Below are 17,248 nucleotides of genomic sequence, written 5' to 3'. Positions count from 1 at the left end.
TGTACTAAGTTTTCGATGAATGAATAAAAATATAGTTTATGCTATGTGGGTAAATACTTCCAAATCTATACTCATCTGCAACACTTGGACCCCCTAATATAGTTTGATCCAATTCTTTAGATAAGCCTCTTTGCAAAATTTTAACCTCTTCTTAAGGTTTGTTTACTTCGTCCTTTTCAGCAAAAGGATTCACATATATCCTATGTGATTCTTCTGGCTTATTATTCGCTTCAATATTGTCAAACCGTGCACCCTCAACCATTTCTATCTCATTCAGTTAGCACCTTCCAGACCCACTGCGGGTGGAACCCCACGCCGAAGGAGATGGATTGAATTAATTAAATAAAAAATACTTGTCGTTCTTGGATTTGTTATAGACTAAAAATGAAGATCATTGGGGAATATCTCTTATAAAGACATTTTAGATGTAATAATGTTAATTTATCATTAAAATATAAAATATAAATAGAATGAATTAATTAAATAAAAAATACTTTTCGTTCTTGGATTTGTATGGACTAAAAATAAAGGTCATTGGGGAATATCTCTTATAAAGACATTTTAGATGTAATAATGTTAATTTATCATTAAAATAATATATATATATATAATTTAACTTTAACTTTATTAAAATGTATTATATTAATAAAATTTGATTTTTAAAATTATAAGAGCAGACCAGAATAAATGTGCAGGTTAGTTAGGAGTTTTTATTTTGTTTCTTAAAGATATTGTTTTAAAGTTTTACTCATTTATCATTATAAGGCACTTGTAAGTTAGATTAAAAGTCATTTTTAATAAAATTACAAATTTGGTTGAAAAATAAATGGTAAGATTGAATGGTTTCATATGTTATTATTTAACAATCAATTGATTAAATTTTACTTTAATTTGTTTATTTGATTAAATTCTAATTTAATTTGGTTATTTCGTTTAGAAAAAATAAAAAATAAAAATAAAAATTGTTTTTAATTAATGAGAAACCTGTCAACCAACCAATTTTCTAATTATGAATATCTTAATTTTTTTGTATTTGATAAATCTCCCTATAAATAGATATTTTGAAATTGTGAAGAACAAATTATAGAAGCTCTTTGAAATGAATTATCTACTTATATTCAACTCTATGATATTACATGGATTATGCTTATGTAACCTATTTGTGTATCTTTGCCATATTATTTGATATAAATAATATTCATCATTTTTTATAAATATATAAAAATTAAAGTACAATTTTCTAATTCAAAATATAGTAATAATAATTTAATTTAAATCAAGTTCGAAGGGTCAGCCTTATTTGTCGAGTCCTTGTCATTAAAGTACCACCTTATTTATTGAGAAGTCACAGGTTCTCTAGACAATTTTGGGGTTAAGTTCCATGTTTGTACATACCCAATGAAAAAAAATAAAAAATTAATACAAATAATTTTTCCCCAAATTCTATAGTTGGTATATATATATATTCCCTTGGACAATTCCCTAGACACATGTAAATTTAAAAAATTTAAATCTGAAATTTAAAAATTTACATAATACTTTATAACATGGCCTATCACCTATTTCCAAAAAACTTAATATTTTATATATTTAAAATTAAAATAAATTTATATTATTTTAAATGAAACAAATTAATACAGAGTTGTCTTTAGTGTGACTTTTTGAAAGTTTTTCCGGTGAGTTTTTATGGTGTAATTTCTCTAAAATCTTGTAGGAATTTCTTGAAATCACAAATTTGGTGGGTAACTCATGCACAATAGAAGTGCCCTAGAGGTTTTTCAGGGTGCTAAATCCATATATACAGTCAAAAAACCAGTTTAATGTAACACTACAGAACAGGAGTAATAATTTTTTTTTTAAACAATAATAGAACTTAGTAATAAGAATTCAAATGCAAATAATCGATTGTTTTAATTCATTTACATATCATAGGAACCATATTATTTATTGATAAGTTACATCTATGCTGACCATAGCACATAACATTAATAATCTAATTCTGTTTCATTCTCGAGAACCAACATTCAGCTTGCAATGATAATCCATACTTTACGGTACAATGGATAGAATATAAAAATGGTCGTTGGTACTACGGAAATGAATGGCCATTTAGTAATTTCTTATTTGAGTTAATGCTATTCGCCTAAATATCTGGCCTGGAAAGGAGCGTTGCCGAGAATCGCTCGGGCAACTGGCGCTTGACAAGCTGGTCTTTCCCCACACCGTCCATCTGGCACGATGAACGATCGACCTGTCGACACCATGTGATACAGCGTGCTCAGGACTCCAGGAGTTAATGCTTCTGATACATATCTCGAAAAATACCATACGATGGCTACTTCCCGGGTTTCTATGCCCATTCCTACGGTGGAGATGAGACCATCCAGATCGACGGTCGAAGTCGATCCAGGTGTGGGTGGTATGACTTGAAAGCTTTTCAATACGTTTGGAAATTCTTAGCAGTTCATTGTTAGTGTAACTTCTGTCGTCCACAGGTCTCTGGCGCTTTTGCATTTTCACACAGGAAACCTCTCCAACATGCGGTCCATGGTGTAAAATGAACTCTGCCTCCCGTCCTCGGTCATGGTAAACCGGTGCTCCCTCACCCTGGTGAATGTCACCCTGTTTTTACAGTTCGTTTTTTTTTTTTTTTTTTTTCTTTTTCACAGATCTGATTCTTATTCCGTTTTCTTTGAATGACCCCTTTGTCTCAGGTGCGGAGTCTCGGTGCCATGGCCAGCGCTCGATGGAGGACCTGTTCTGTCTTCCTTACTCACTCCATGTTCCGGGTAAGAGACATTTATTCCTGTGGGTTAAAATTTAGGAAGAGACCCTGGGTAACGGACTGAGCCGTTGTCCTTCTTGGCAGGCTATCTGAGCTGTGCTTGAGCATGGGAGTCTATCACTGTTTCGTGGGTTTTCCTTCAATGTGGAAAATTAAATGGCTTCCCCGCCTCTGTTACTTTGTAAATTATTTGGGTTCTGCGCCAAGTAGATCAGGCGGAAACCCTAGTTGGGTTGCGCTTAATACCTGTCCATTACTGTATAATTTGTTTCAGAGCCGAGGGTTACACCCTACGGCGAATAATTGTATAAAGTTTTAGTTATTACTGTTAATTGAACTTTGGCTGGATAATGAATTGTGTGCTTCTCCATAGAATCGTTTTACGGTTCAATATTTTTTAAAGATTGCTGGTTTACCATGGACAGATTCTCGCCTGAGTTTGAAGTTTTCATTATTTGCTGTGTACACTGGATACGCTTATCTCTTCAGAGGATTTTCCTATAAATTTCAATTAAGAGAAAAATATCTCTATGGTTTTGTTTACTGTTATTATTTTCTGTTTGAGGAATATGGGTTGTCGGCTTCGACTTCGGAAGCCCTCGCTGGCTACCCTATCATATTCACACAGGTTACGACCGTTTTATTTTTTTACAGGCTCGTTCCTTGATTTTTGGAATGTCTGTTATCGTTAAATTATGTTTATGATGTGGGCGCTAACCTTCCTTTGTTTTTCAAGTACTGGAGTGTTTTCGTTACCGTATTATTCATTCTTAAACTACATTGTTAAGATGGAGATCCTGCGATCTTCGATTGGTTGTTTAGTCTAGAGAGTTCACGCATTGACTCATTTTTTGACCTGTTACAGTTTTCTTTATTTTCTTCAGTAGCGTTCTTGGAATCTTTGTATGCAAATATATATATATATATATATATATATATATATATATATATATATATATATATATATATATATATATCTATATATATATATATATATATATATATATATATATCTATATATATATATATATATATATATATATATATATATATATATTGTTTCAATTTATCTGCGTAGGCTGAAATAAATATACACAGTATTTTGTTTTCCATTTAACTGTCACTTATGCTACAGGAATTGTTCTAGTATGGAAATATATGATCTTTAATTAAATCTAGTTTAATCTTTTCTTTCTTCTGTCAGTCGCACAGAAATTCGTTCTTAAATGTCATCAATGTGTTTACATTTTCCATCTCTACCAATGCCTGCATAATTACAGAAATTCTTCCAATGCCATACACAGTTCTAGGCCTGTCATAGACCCTAATTAATTTCACAGTATACATAAACCCTTAATAACTATTAAGTTTCTTAGTTAATCCATACTTGAACAGAGGCAAACCTCTCTATTGCGCTTGTCATCCTCCCGACCTTAAGAAGATCCTCCTCGATCTTCCACCCCCAAGCACTTCTGCAGATCTTCACTGTCTGCAAACTCTCTGGCTATACCAGAGTCACGCTATCTGGTCCTTACCAGACGTAGTGGTTCAGGAAGCTTCCGCCTTCCAGACACATGCCATCTGATCTTTACCAAACATAGCATTTTTTCAAAAGAGCAACTCTCTCTTTTCATTTTTTTTCCTCCTCTGATATCTGGTCTCTACCAGACTTAGCATAACTTTCCCCCTTTTCCTATGGGGTCTCAACCATCTCATGAAGGTAGTTAGGTTTTCTTTTCCAACCACCTCAATAGCTACTAACAACAATTAATCAACATAATTAATTAAACAGTAGTAGCAACAATTAATCAACATAATTAATTAACAGCAGTAGCAACATAGTTATTTTAATTTCACCAAACATAACCTTAGTCAACAGTTAAATTTTACTGCCTTACTTAAAACATTATCGATTTACTAGGGGCGTTACATCTCCCCCTCCTGAAGTTCAACATCGTCCCGATGTTGTTCACCCAGAAACAATTCGGGATAGGCTTCTTTCATGCTCTGCTCATCTTCCCAGGTGGCCTCATCTGGCCCAAAGTGCTGCCATTGCACTTTAACCTGGGTGATGACTCTTTTCCGTAGCTCGACCCTTCTCCGATCTAGTATGTTCACTGGCTCGACCAGGAATTCTCCTTCCGGTTCCACCTGAAACACATAATATTCAGATTAGCAGTTTCTTAACAATCCATCTTTGGTTTATGTTTGTCTTACAACATCTTCTTACCTGAATGTCCTGCCAACTTATTATGTGTCTATGGTCATAAACATATTTCTTTAAAACGGACACGTGGAAGACATTATGGACCCGGATGTGGCTAGGTAGGGCTAGCTGATAAGCTACCGGCACCACTCGTGCTAAAATCTGGAAGGGCCCACAAAAGCGGGGTGCCAATTTGGCACAACCATTCCATTGTAGAGTACTTCTCCTTGCCCGAATTCTGACATATACATGTTCACCCACTTGGTACTCCCTAAAGGTCCTTTTCCGATCTGCAAAACTTTTTTGTCTGTCCTAAGCTACTTTTAAATTAGCCCGCACTCTCTTAACCATTGCTTCCATCTCTTTTAACATTTCAAGACCCAGCATGAGTCTGTCCTCTGGTCCACCCCAGCTGGATGGCGTGCGGCATTTTCGGCCGTAAAGTACTTCGAATGGGCTCATCTGCAAGGATGCATGATATCCATTGTTATAGGCAAACTCCACAAGATGTAAATACTCTTCCCATCGAGTGGGTTGTTGCATCACATATGACCTCAGCATGTCCTCCACCACTTGATTCACCCGCTCAGTCTGTCCGTTAGTCTGCGGATGATATGCGGTGCTAAAATTCAATTGAGTTCCCAGACCTTCAAACAAGGTCTTCCAAAAGGCTGATGTGAATTTAACATCGCGATCGGATATTATAGTTTTTGGCAGCCCATGGAGCTTAAATATGTTCTGCATAAAAACATTTGCAATTTGTGTTGCACGATACATAGATTGAACTGGTATGAAGTGGGCTGACTTACTGAGTTTGTCCACTACAACCATAATAGAGTCATTATTCCTCTTGGACTTCGGTAACCCTGTAATAAAGTCCATGGTGATAATCTCCCACTTCCATTCTGGTATAGGTAATGGCTGTAGAAAACCCGCAGGGTGTTGATGTTCAGCCTTAACCTGTTGACATTCTATGCATCGTGCCAGATATTCTATTACATCTCTTTTCATGCCTGGCCAGTGATATTCCCTCCGAAGCGAAGTGATTAACTTTTGATAACCCGGGTGTCCCGCATAAGGACTTTTATGATATTCATCCAGAATCTTTTCCTTAATATCGCCCTGATTGGGCACATATATCCTTTTCTTGTAGCATAAAATGCCTGCTGCGTCCAATTCATAACCTTGTTGCATTATGTGGATGTTTAAGTTCTGCACTAGTTGTTTCTTTTGCTCGTAGATTTGATCTTGTTCAGCAGCCTTTTTAATTTCTTTGCTAAGGGTAGACCGTCCTTCACTAAGGCCAATTTCATAGAGACAATGCACCTTTCGGCTTAGAGCATCCGCCACCCGGTTTTCTTTTCCTTTTAGGTGTTTGATTTCAAAATCAAAACCGCCCAAAAAGTCCACCCACCTAGCTTGCCTAGCGTTTAAAGTTGGTTGACTAAAGTAGCTAGTTAAGCTGTGGTGATCTGTCATCAATAAAAATTTTCTTCCCACCAAATAATGGCGCCACATTTTTAGTGCATTTATTATAGCAGTTAGTTCCAAATCATAGGCAGAATACTTCTGCTCATGTTCTTTCAATTTTCTTGATTCGTACGTGATCACTTTCCCTTCTTGCATCAGCACCCCACCTACACCCTCTTTGCTTGCATCTGTGCAGACTACGTAATCTTTTTCCGGGTCTGCAATACTCAGCACAGGTGCAGTGGTGAGCAGATATTTGAGCTGTTCAAAGCTCCGTTGACACTCCACTGTCCACTTAAATATTTTTCCTTTCTTCTGCAAGGAGGTGATAGGGTATGCAACCCTGGAAAAGCCTTCCACGAACCGCCTATAATATCCAGCCAGCCCCATGAAAGATCTGATATCTGCCACGTCCTTTGGTGTTGGCCATTCCATTATGGTTTTAATCTTTTCAGGGTCCACAGCAATGCCTTCCTTGGTGATGATATGCCCCAAATACTGGATCTGCTCTTTATAAAAGTCGCATTTGCTAAATTTACCATATAGCTGATTATCCCGTAGTGTCTATAACACAAGTCTGAGGTGCTCCTCATGCTCTTTAATATTCTGGGAGTATATAAGTATATCATCAATAAAAATTAATACGAATTTGTCCAAGTACTGATGAAATACACTATTCATCAGGCACATAAATGTCGCAGGTGCATTGGTCAACCCGAAAGGCAGTACCACAAACTCATAATGCCCATAACGGGTTCGAAAGGCTGTTTTGGCTATGTCCTCCTCCTTAATTCTGATTTGATGATAACCAGACCTCAAATCGATCTTTGAAAATATTGTCGCCCCTTTCACTTGATCAAACAGTTCATCGATGCGGGGTAGTGGATATTTATTTTTAACTGTCAATTTGTTCAGCTGTCTATAATCTATGCACATATGAAGGGTTCCATCCTTTTTCCTAACAAATAGTACATGGGCTCCCCAAGGGGATACGTTGGGACGGATATACTTCTTGTCCAACAGCTCTTGCAGCTACATTTTTAATTCTGTTAATTCTGGCACACTCATCCGGTATGGTGCTCGGGACACTGGGGCTGCACCGGGTATCAATTCTATGGTAAAATCTAAATCTCTTTTGGGCGGCAGCCCTGGTACTTCTTCGGGAAATACATCTGTAAATTCTCGCACTACTGGTATGCTTCCCATAGCAGCAATTTTATCTTCAGATTTGGCATAACCTACTTGAACTGCATATATTTGACATTTTTTCCTGATGCTTTTAGCTAGCTGTGAGGCAGTAATTGGCCGGATCTGCACTGGTTTCAGGATACCCTGAATTTCCTGTTCATTTCCCAGTTCGTCCCGATAAGAAATTGTTTTTGTCTTGCAGTTTATTATAGACCACCGCCTTTCCAGCCAATCCATCCCGATCAGCACATCATACGAACCGAGAGGGAGTACATTCAATTCTGTCATCACTGTCTGACCGGCTATCCTCAATGGGCAGTTGCTGACCTTAGCCAGCACTCGTCTTTTTGCCCCGGTTGCAAGCTGTACTAACCATGGATTCTTAAACTTAATGGATTGAAAATTACAATTTTCCACAACTTTGGGACTAACATAGCTTAATGTAGCTCCTGGGTCTACTAAAATGGAAACAGTTCGATCAAAAATCTTACCTTCAAATTCTACCATCGTTGGCTGGTAATCAGCTTGACGATCCTCGAGGGCAGCATTTATTCTGGGTATGGACCGAGCCACGTCTCCCACTGTGGAGGCTTCATAAACCTGGGACACCTGATCACTTTCCTTTCGGTGAGGGCAATTTTTAATATAGTGTGGCCCGCCACAACCCCAACACTGCACTGGTGGCCTAGCTGATCCCTCATTATCAACTCTACCCGGCTGCTCACTGTATTTAGATTCATTAGGTGGCTTTAATCTGAGCTGATTTCTGGACTGGTTTCTATTGCTGGCCCCTTTGGAGAATCCCTTGTTGAAATTGTTGCGAGCTCCCTTAACTCCCATAGTTATTCTGCTGCCTTTTCTATCTGCCCAACGCTTCCCAGAATTTTTTCCTTTTTGTTTATTCTGCTGATAACATATTCTAGCTTTCCGTATCGCTTTGTCTATGGTCTTCAAATTATCAAATTCGATCCTTTCCTGCATTATCTGGGGTAGGCTACTAACGAACCACTGCACCTTTGCCTTTTCCTCCCGAATATACGGTACATAGCGAAGCAGAGATGTAAATTTAGTAATGAATTCATCCATGGTCTGCTGCCCAAGCCGCAGATCATGAAATTCCCGTGCTTTTTCATCGTAGAAGCGTTCAGTCAAGTATTTCTCCTTGAAGTATCTTTGAAAAGTTTCCCAAGTTACATCTTGCTCACTCACCCCCCACACCATCTTGACTTCCTCCCACCATAATGTAGCCTTAGCCTGCAGCTGGAAAATAGCCAGCCGTGCCTTAAGATGGTGATCATACTCATAGACTTGGAAATATTTGTTCATGTTGATTAACCAAGCTTCTGCGGCCTCCTCGGATTCCCCGTCAAAATGTGGTGGCTTGATCTTCCGAAACTCCCCTTGCAGTTCTATCCGCTGTCTTTTTGGGGTTTGATGTTCAGAGGCATTATCAGATTTCTCTCCTCGAACCTCCGCTCTTTCCTCTGTTTCTTCCTGTTCGGTATGATAGCCCTGTTCATCTGATACTCGCGTTTGCTCAGGGCTAGGATGCGGCTGGTGCTAGTTTTGTTTATCTGATAAACTTTTCATGATCCTTTCTTGTTCCATGGTTAATCTGGCGTTGTCCTCACGTAAACGGGCCATCTCGTTCTTCAGTTCCTGGACTGTCTCCAATATAGTCAAATTGGTGTTGCGGGCTTCCTCTCCCAGCTGTACCCATATCTCAGGATTTCCCTGAGGGTGGGTAACTTTGTCTGGTCGATTCATATTTCCATGAGGAGCGCTGATCGTTCTCCTCATTCTGCTGTCACCTGATCAGGAGATTAGTTCATTTCAACAGATATGATGTGCAATATATTGAAATAACCCCTGCTTGCTTGTTAATTTGGTTATTTATGTATTGTTGTCTCTGTTATGATTAACCCGAGGTCACAGAGTTGTAACCTGGGCTCTGATACCACTTGTAACACTACAGAATAGGAGTAATAATTTTTTTTTAAAACAATAATAGAACTTAGCAATAAGAATTCAAATGCAAATAATCGATTGTTTTAATTCATTTACATATCATAGGAACCGTATTATTTATTGATAAGTTACATCTATGCTGACCATAGCACATAACATTAATAATCTAATTCTGTTTCATTCTCGAGAACCAACATTCAGCTTGCAATGATAATCCATACTTTACGGTACAATGGATAGAATATAAAAATGGTCGTTGGTACTACGGAAATGAATGGCCATTTAGTAATTTCTTATTTGAGTTAATGATATTCGCCTAAATATCTGGACTGGAAAAGAGTGTTGCCGAGAGTCGCTCGGGAAACTGGCGCTTGACAAGTTGGTCTTCCCCACACCGTCTATCTGGCACTATGAACAATCGACCTGTCGACACCATGTGATACAGCGTGCTCAGGACTGCAAGAGTTAATGCTTCTGATACATATCTCGAGTAAACCATACAACAGCTACTTCTCGGGTTTCTATGCCCATTACAACGGTGGAGATGAGACCATCCAGATCGACGGTTGAAATCAATCCAGGTGTGGGTGCTATGACTTGAAAGCTTTTCAATACGTTTGGAAATTCTTAGCTGTTCATTGTTAGTGTAACTTCTGTCGTCCACAGGTCTCTGGCGTATTTGCATTTTTGCACAAGAAACCTCTCCAACATGCAGTCCGTGGTGGAAAATGAACTCTGCCTCCCATCCTCGGTCATGGTAAACCGGTGCTCCCTCACCCTGGTGAATGTCACCTTGTTTTTACAGTTCGTTTTTTTTTTTTTTTTTTTTTTTCTTTTTCATAGATCTGATTCTTATTCCGTTTTTTTTTTAATGACCCCTTTGTCTCAGGTGCAGAGTCTCGGTGCCGTGGCCAGCGCTCGATGGAGGACTAGCTCGGTCTTCCTTACTCACTCCACGTTCCGGGTAAGAGACGTTTATTCCCGTGGGTTAAAATTTAGGAAGAGACCCTGGGTAACGGACTGAGCCGTGTCCTTCTTGGCAGGTTATCTGAGTCGTGCTTGAGCATGGGAGTCTATCACTGTTTCGTGGGTTTTCCTTCAATGTGGAAAATTAAAGGGCTTCCCCACCTCTGTTACTTTGTAAATTATTTGGGTTCTGCGCCAAGCAGATCAGGCGGAAACCCTAGTTGGGTTGCGCTTAATACCTGTCCATTACTATATAATTTGTTTCAGAGCCAAGGGTTACACCCTACGGCGAATAATTGTATAAAGTTTTAGTTATTACTGTTAATTGAACTTTGGGCTGGATAATGAATTGTGTGCTTCTCCATAGAATCGTTTTACGGTTCAATATTTTTTAAAGATTGCTGGTTTACCATGGACAGATTCTCGCCTGAGTTTGAAGTTTTCATTATTTTCTGTGTACACTGGATACGCTTATCTCTTCAGAGGATTTTCCTGTAAATTTCAATTAAGAGAAAAATATCTCTATGGTTTTGTTTACTGTTATTATTTCCTGTTTGAAGAATATGGGTTGCCGGTTTCGACTTCGGAAGCCCTCGCTGGCTACCCGATCATATTCACACAGGTTACGGCCGTTTTCTTTTTTTACAGGCTCGTTCCTTGATTTTTGGAATGTCTGTTATCGTTAAATTATGTTTATGATGTGGGCGCTAACCTTCCTTTGTTTTTCAAGTACTGGAGTGTTTTCGTTACCGTATTATTCATTCTTAAACTACATTGTTAAGATGGAGATCCTGCGATCTTCGATTGGTTGTTTAGTCTAGAGAGTTCACACATTGACTCATTTTTTGACCTGTTACAGTTTTCTTTATTTTCTTCAGTAGCGTTCTTGGAATCTTTGTATGCAAATATATATATATATATATATATATATATATATATATATATATATATATATATTGTTTCAATTTATCTGTGTAGGCTGAAATAAATATACACAGTATTCTGTTTTCCATTTAACTGTCACTTATGCTACAGGAATTGTTCCAGTATGGAAATCTATGATCTTTAATTAAATCTAGTTTAATCTTTTCTTTCTTCTGTCAGTCGCACAGAAATTCGTTCTTAAATGTCATCAATGTGTTTACATTTTCCATCTCTACCAATGCCTGCATAATTACAGAAATTCTTCCAATGCCATACACAGTTCTAGGCCTGTCATAGACCCTAATTAATTTCACAGTATACATAAACCCTTAATAACTATTAAGTTTCTCAGTTAATCCATACCTGAACAGAGGCAAACCTCTCTATTGCGCTTGTCAACCTCCCGACCTTAGGAAGATCCTCCTCGATCTTCCACCCCCAAGCACTTCTGCAGATCTTCACTGTCTGCAAACTCTCTGGCTATACCAGAGTCACGCTATCTGGTCCTTACCAGACGTAGCGGTTCAGGAAGCTTCCGCCTTCCAGACACATGCCATTTGATCTTTACCAGACATAGCATTTTTTCAAAAGAGCAACTCTCTCTTTTCTTTTTCCTCTGCTATCTGGTCTCTACCAAACTTAGCATAACTTTCCCCCTTTTCCTATGGGGTCTCAACCGTCTCATGAAGGTAGTTAGGTTTTCTTTTCCAACCACCTCAATAGCTACTAACAACAATTAATCAACATAATTAATTAAACAGTAGTAGCAACAATTAATCAAAATAATTAATTAAACAGCAGTAGCAACATAGTTATTTTAATTTCACCAAACATAACGTTAGTCAACAGTTAAATTTTACTGCCTTACTTAAAACATTATCGATTTACTAGGGGCATTACATTTAAATAACACAAATCAAGGTTTGAGCTCGAATTTTTCTGACGGATTCCGACACTAGAAAACCTAAAAAATCGCACTAAAGACAACTCCAATTAATACCACCTAATTAAAATATAAACTTGAATTTATAATACTCATTTATTTTTTATATTTAATATATATATATTTTTAGTACTTAAAATGATAATGATACGAACTAATTTAAATATAAACACCGATTTTCTAATATTGTTTTCCAAATCGTACCATATATAAAGTTCATCTAATTGACTTTCACACGGTTTAGGATGACTTTGACACGGTTTGTGATTTTTTTGGGTTAAATTAAAAGAAAATTATTTTAAATTTCAATTTTTGGTTTGTAATTATTTTTGTTAAATTAAAAGAAAGTTATTGTAAATTTTTTTTTGTAAATATGTAAAATTATATTTTTATTATATCTAATATGATTGGGGAAGGGAATTGAATCAGTAACTTATATTAAAGAGTATTTTAACACAACACGCAATGACCGTTTATCTTAAATTTTATAGAAAAAATTTCAAAATTTTAAGAAGATAAAAACTATAAATAATAAATAATGATAAATAAAAATTAAAAACAAATATCTACTCATGGGTTACTTGAAAATCTGAAACAAAATTTTATTGGACATTTCCAAAAATAAAAATAACTCAACATCATTTGGAATTTTTTTAAACAATATTGAAACTCTATTGAAAATTCAGTTTTACCCTTTTGTGTTGAAGTATTTCATGTATTTAAAACTTTAAGAAAAGGCTCACTTGTCACTTCACCTCTCCATTATCTCCTTTGGTATTTTAAGAATTACTTAGGCACATGGGAAACATGAGCCATGGTTGATACATTGGGATAGGCGCGTGCCAACACGCCCAAATCCAAAGTCTACCACGTGATGGATCGTGTTGGCTGCTTGCTGCACCTTCTAATTCTCCACCTGTACACACTGTTTGACGAACACGAGACATTCTCATAGGCCATATGGACTCTACTCAGCCAACGTGTCAAATACACGTAATCAAATCCATTTTTGTAATTCATTTATATATTTAGTTTGCCCACGCTGTCCAATCTTCATGAATAAGAAGGGGAGGAGAACAATTTGTTTGGTGTACAGACTGCAGCCTCATGTAACTTTCTCCCCCAATTGCTGCATCTTCTTCACACACCATGATATTCAGTCTGCCACAAAGAATTTATAACCTCTGCAAATCGAGAATTGCTCTAACAGATCCAAATCCAGAGGAGTATTGATGGCCCCACAGTACATTGAATCTATTCACAGCTGCCTTTTCCAGCTCAAGACTCAGAGTTCAAGTTCCAGAAGGCAGTCAGAAGAATCATGCAGAAGCATAGCCAGAGCCTGCAGGTTGCCATTAATTCCATCAAAGAAGAAATTCATGATTAATGTACCCTCAGTCTGCTGCAACCAGAAATCACATAACCCATCAAGGGAGTTACAGAATAGATCCATGCTCATCTCTTCCCTATCAGCCCCTGCAGACAGATTTTCTCCTCCTCCTCCCACTGGAGAGAAACTTGATCAATGGATGAAACAATCAATAATTGAGGTATTTATAATTTTATCATCACTCCCTGGGAGCAACATGTTGAAATTAATTGTTTTTTCTTCATCCTATTTGTTTAGATTTATTTGTTTTGTTTTTTTGGTTAATTAAGATCAAACATTGATATACAGAGTTTATTGTTTTGTTGGTTCATCGTTTTAGTTTATCACAAGGGAAACTAAACCAACAATAATGAAAACAATTTACTAGTTTTCTATTTATCAAAATACTAAAAAATATAGATCCAATATTAACTATCTTATCTATGTTTATCTGTTACTGTAAATGATTTTATTGAATTCTATGATTTTATTGAATTCTATGAATGGTGGGGCAGATTGTGAATCATATACAAGATGCCCCTTTTGTGCATTACGTGTTCGACAAAAAATCTCCATTGCCAGGGAGATGGCAGAAAGTACCTGCAACTTATATTTCCCATGAAGGAGGAGGAACAGAGGAGAGCTGGGGTATACTTAGAAATTATATAGCACATGAGCTGGGGTATACTTAGAAATTATATAGCACATATTTGTCCAGATGGTATGATTTATGTACAGAAGTTGAATTCTGAGTGCAAATGCAAATACTGCGGTGCTCATGGCTTTAGCAGGAGAGGATCAGGAGAAGGAGAGCAGGAAGAAGGCAGCACAGATATGTGGGGTTTGATTATCCAAGGCAGAGGTGGTGGGGTCAGTTGTTGTGCTTCCTATATTTTGAAAACCACAAGGTTTGTATCAACAAATGGGTGCTGGACACAGTTCTCTCTTGTCAAAGCAAAATGCTTTGGTGAATGCCCATGTACCCAGTTCATTCGTTCATGGCTTTTCCAGTCCCACCGGGTCTGAAGTGATTCACTTTCATGCCATTTATAATTGCTGGATCCCTTACTCTATTCCATAGATGTTATCATGTCATTATTGATTGACTTTTTTGGATTTGATAAGTGAATGGTATATTTGATTCATATTTGAATGGTATATTTGATTCATATTTTGGAAAATTTTCAAATCTGGTAAAGATTATACAGGTTAGTCAGCGGTTAAACATAGATTAAATCTGATATTATTATTATTATTATATTTTTTAATTTACATAATATAAAGTTATATGTTTAACTATCTTGAAAAATAAGTATAAATTTTTTTATAAAATAAGTATAAAATTTTTTAATATAAAAAATTTAACAATATTAATTTTGATATTTAAAATAAAAATATTTATTTATATGATGATGATGGTTAATGTCGACTAAAACCAAACATTAGTCTATCTATTATATATATAATATATAATAATAATAATTTTATAAATAAAATATATTAATTTTAAATTATAATTTTTATTCTTTATAAAATTTATTTCCAAATTTTATTTATTAATATTAAATATAACCATAAATAAATAAATAAATATATATATATATAAATAAATAAGTAGCCAAAGAAATAAGGCAAACAAATTGTTATGAGCGCTTCACAATGCCAATTAGTTCTTTAGATGGATGCATATCGAATGACAATGTTATTAGAATTAAGATTTTTTTATTTCCTCTGAATGGCTTTATTGTTAGAATTAAGATTTTTTTATTTCTAATGAATGGTTTTTATTACTAAAGCTGCTATGAATAGATTGACTAATGTATGATATTTAATGGTAAAGTTGTTTATTTTGAAAGTTGTTTTTAATTTATAATAGTTAAAATTTTAATTTTAAAATTGTATTTTAATTTTTTATTTTATGGAAAGGAAAAGGAAGACATATAGAAAAGGTTATTTTATGGTAATAAAAATTATGTGAAGATGACATAATATAAATGTGTATGTTTTTTTTAAGGAAATACAAGAGAAGAAAAGAAAAGGAAAGAGGTGAAAATTGGTAAGGGAAGATAAGAAAGAAAAAGGACAGAGAAATGAGAGAAGATGGAAAACAAAAGGTAAATGTGTATGATTCTTTTGAGACAAAAAAGAAGAAAACAAGAGAAGGAAAAGGGAAAAGGGAGAGAAAAGAATATGGGGAAAATGGGAGAAAAGAGGAGGGGAGGGGAGGGGAGGTGATAGGAGAAGGAGAAGAAAATAAAGAAGACAGAGAGAAGAAATAAGGAGATGAAGGAGGAGGAATAGAAAAAAAGTGGGGAAAAAGAGGGAAATAAGAATAGGAAGAGGAAGAATCAAGAGTAGGAAGAGGGAGGGAGAAAAGAAAGAGGATTGAAAAAAAATGAATGAAAGGGGTGGGGGAGAGAAGAGAAATAAGAAGGGGAAAAGAGGAAGAAGGAAGGGGGGACAAGGAGGAGGAGGAAGAGTTAAACCATTTTCTTTAATTCTTTATTTTTGTTAAAATGAATTTTCATATTTTTACATTTTTCGTTAAAAACCATCTTACATTTAATATAAAGGGACCTAAAAAGTATTTGTTTCAAACCCAAATTCTCCTAAGAAATTTGACAACTAGGTTCACACAATATCTAGACAAATATCTAATCCAAAAAAACCACATAAATAATTTGAAATAAAGCTAAAAAAGTGACTTCAAAATCATTTACATTCAAAAATGTAGCAAGAGGATCTAAAATAGGGTTCTTATCCCTATTTTCTTTACGTCCCTCCTACATCCTTCATGTGTAGCCCTCTTGTCCCTTTTTGAGTTACCTTCATCCATTGTCAGTGTATCCTAAGAATGAATCCCTCTTGCATCCTCGCTATGCCCTTCTTTGATCTTGATTGTATCTTTTTGGCATCCTTTTTGCACCTAAGATATTTAACTCTTTTAAATTTCTTATTTGTTAATTAATTCATTATTATAGCAAATTTAATAATCATCAAATTTATTAGTTATGTACTTAATTATTTCACTTAATGAATCGTGAAGGGTTACCTCAATCAATTGAATGACCCAACCCAAAACATGTTTCTGGGAGATGCTATAGGTCATAAGTTCAAATCTAGATGACTTCCTTAGGCTAGCTAGTCACTGTTTTGATTGGAAATTAAGTCTCCCCACATTTATATTTTCTAGAGAAAAAGAAAGATTCTATAAGGTTTTCCTTGGATTTATTTTTTGTTTTTACTTAATGTGTAAAACCCCTAACTTTTGTCCCCTGATGTGTAACCCATATCATTGATCCCTTGCAGGGTCTACCCCCTACTTTTGATAATATATGGTAAAACTCATAATAACATGAATTTAACACACTAGTAAGAAAGCATGATAATACCAATTAATATGATATAAATGCAATTTCATCACTATTT

General features: G+C 35.9%; 1 protein-coding gene across 1 annotated transcript; it reads left to right on the top strand.

The window, feature by feature from the left end:
• Positions 1-13,525: 13,525 nt before the first annotated feature.
• LOC149222813 (uncharacterized) lies at positions 13,526-15,017 on the top strand. Its single transcript, XM_089383172.1, has 3 exons — positions 13,526-14,000; positions 14,335-14,493; positions 14,528-15,017. Exons 1-3 carry the CDS (start codon positions 13,683-13,685, stop codon positions 14,843-14,845), a joined length of 795 nt encoding a protein of 264 aa, XP_089239298.1. The 5' UTR covers positions 13,526-13,682; the 3' UTR covers positions 14,846-15,017.
• The last annotated feature ends 2,231 nt before the right edge of the window (positions 15,018-17,248 follow it).

Source organism: Pinus tabuliformis, chromosome Q (genome assembly GCF_031772625.1).
Source record: "Pinus tabuliformis cultivar Carrire ecotype Pingquan chromosome Q, CPIR1, whole genome shotgun sequence".
Lineage (NCBI taxonomy): Eukaryota > Viridiplantae > Streptophyta > Pinopsida > Pinales > Pinaceae > Pinus > Pinus tabuliformis.
Note: the sequence above shows the minus strand (reverse complement) of the source record. Positions and strands in the feature narration are given on the sequence as shown.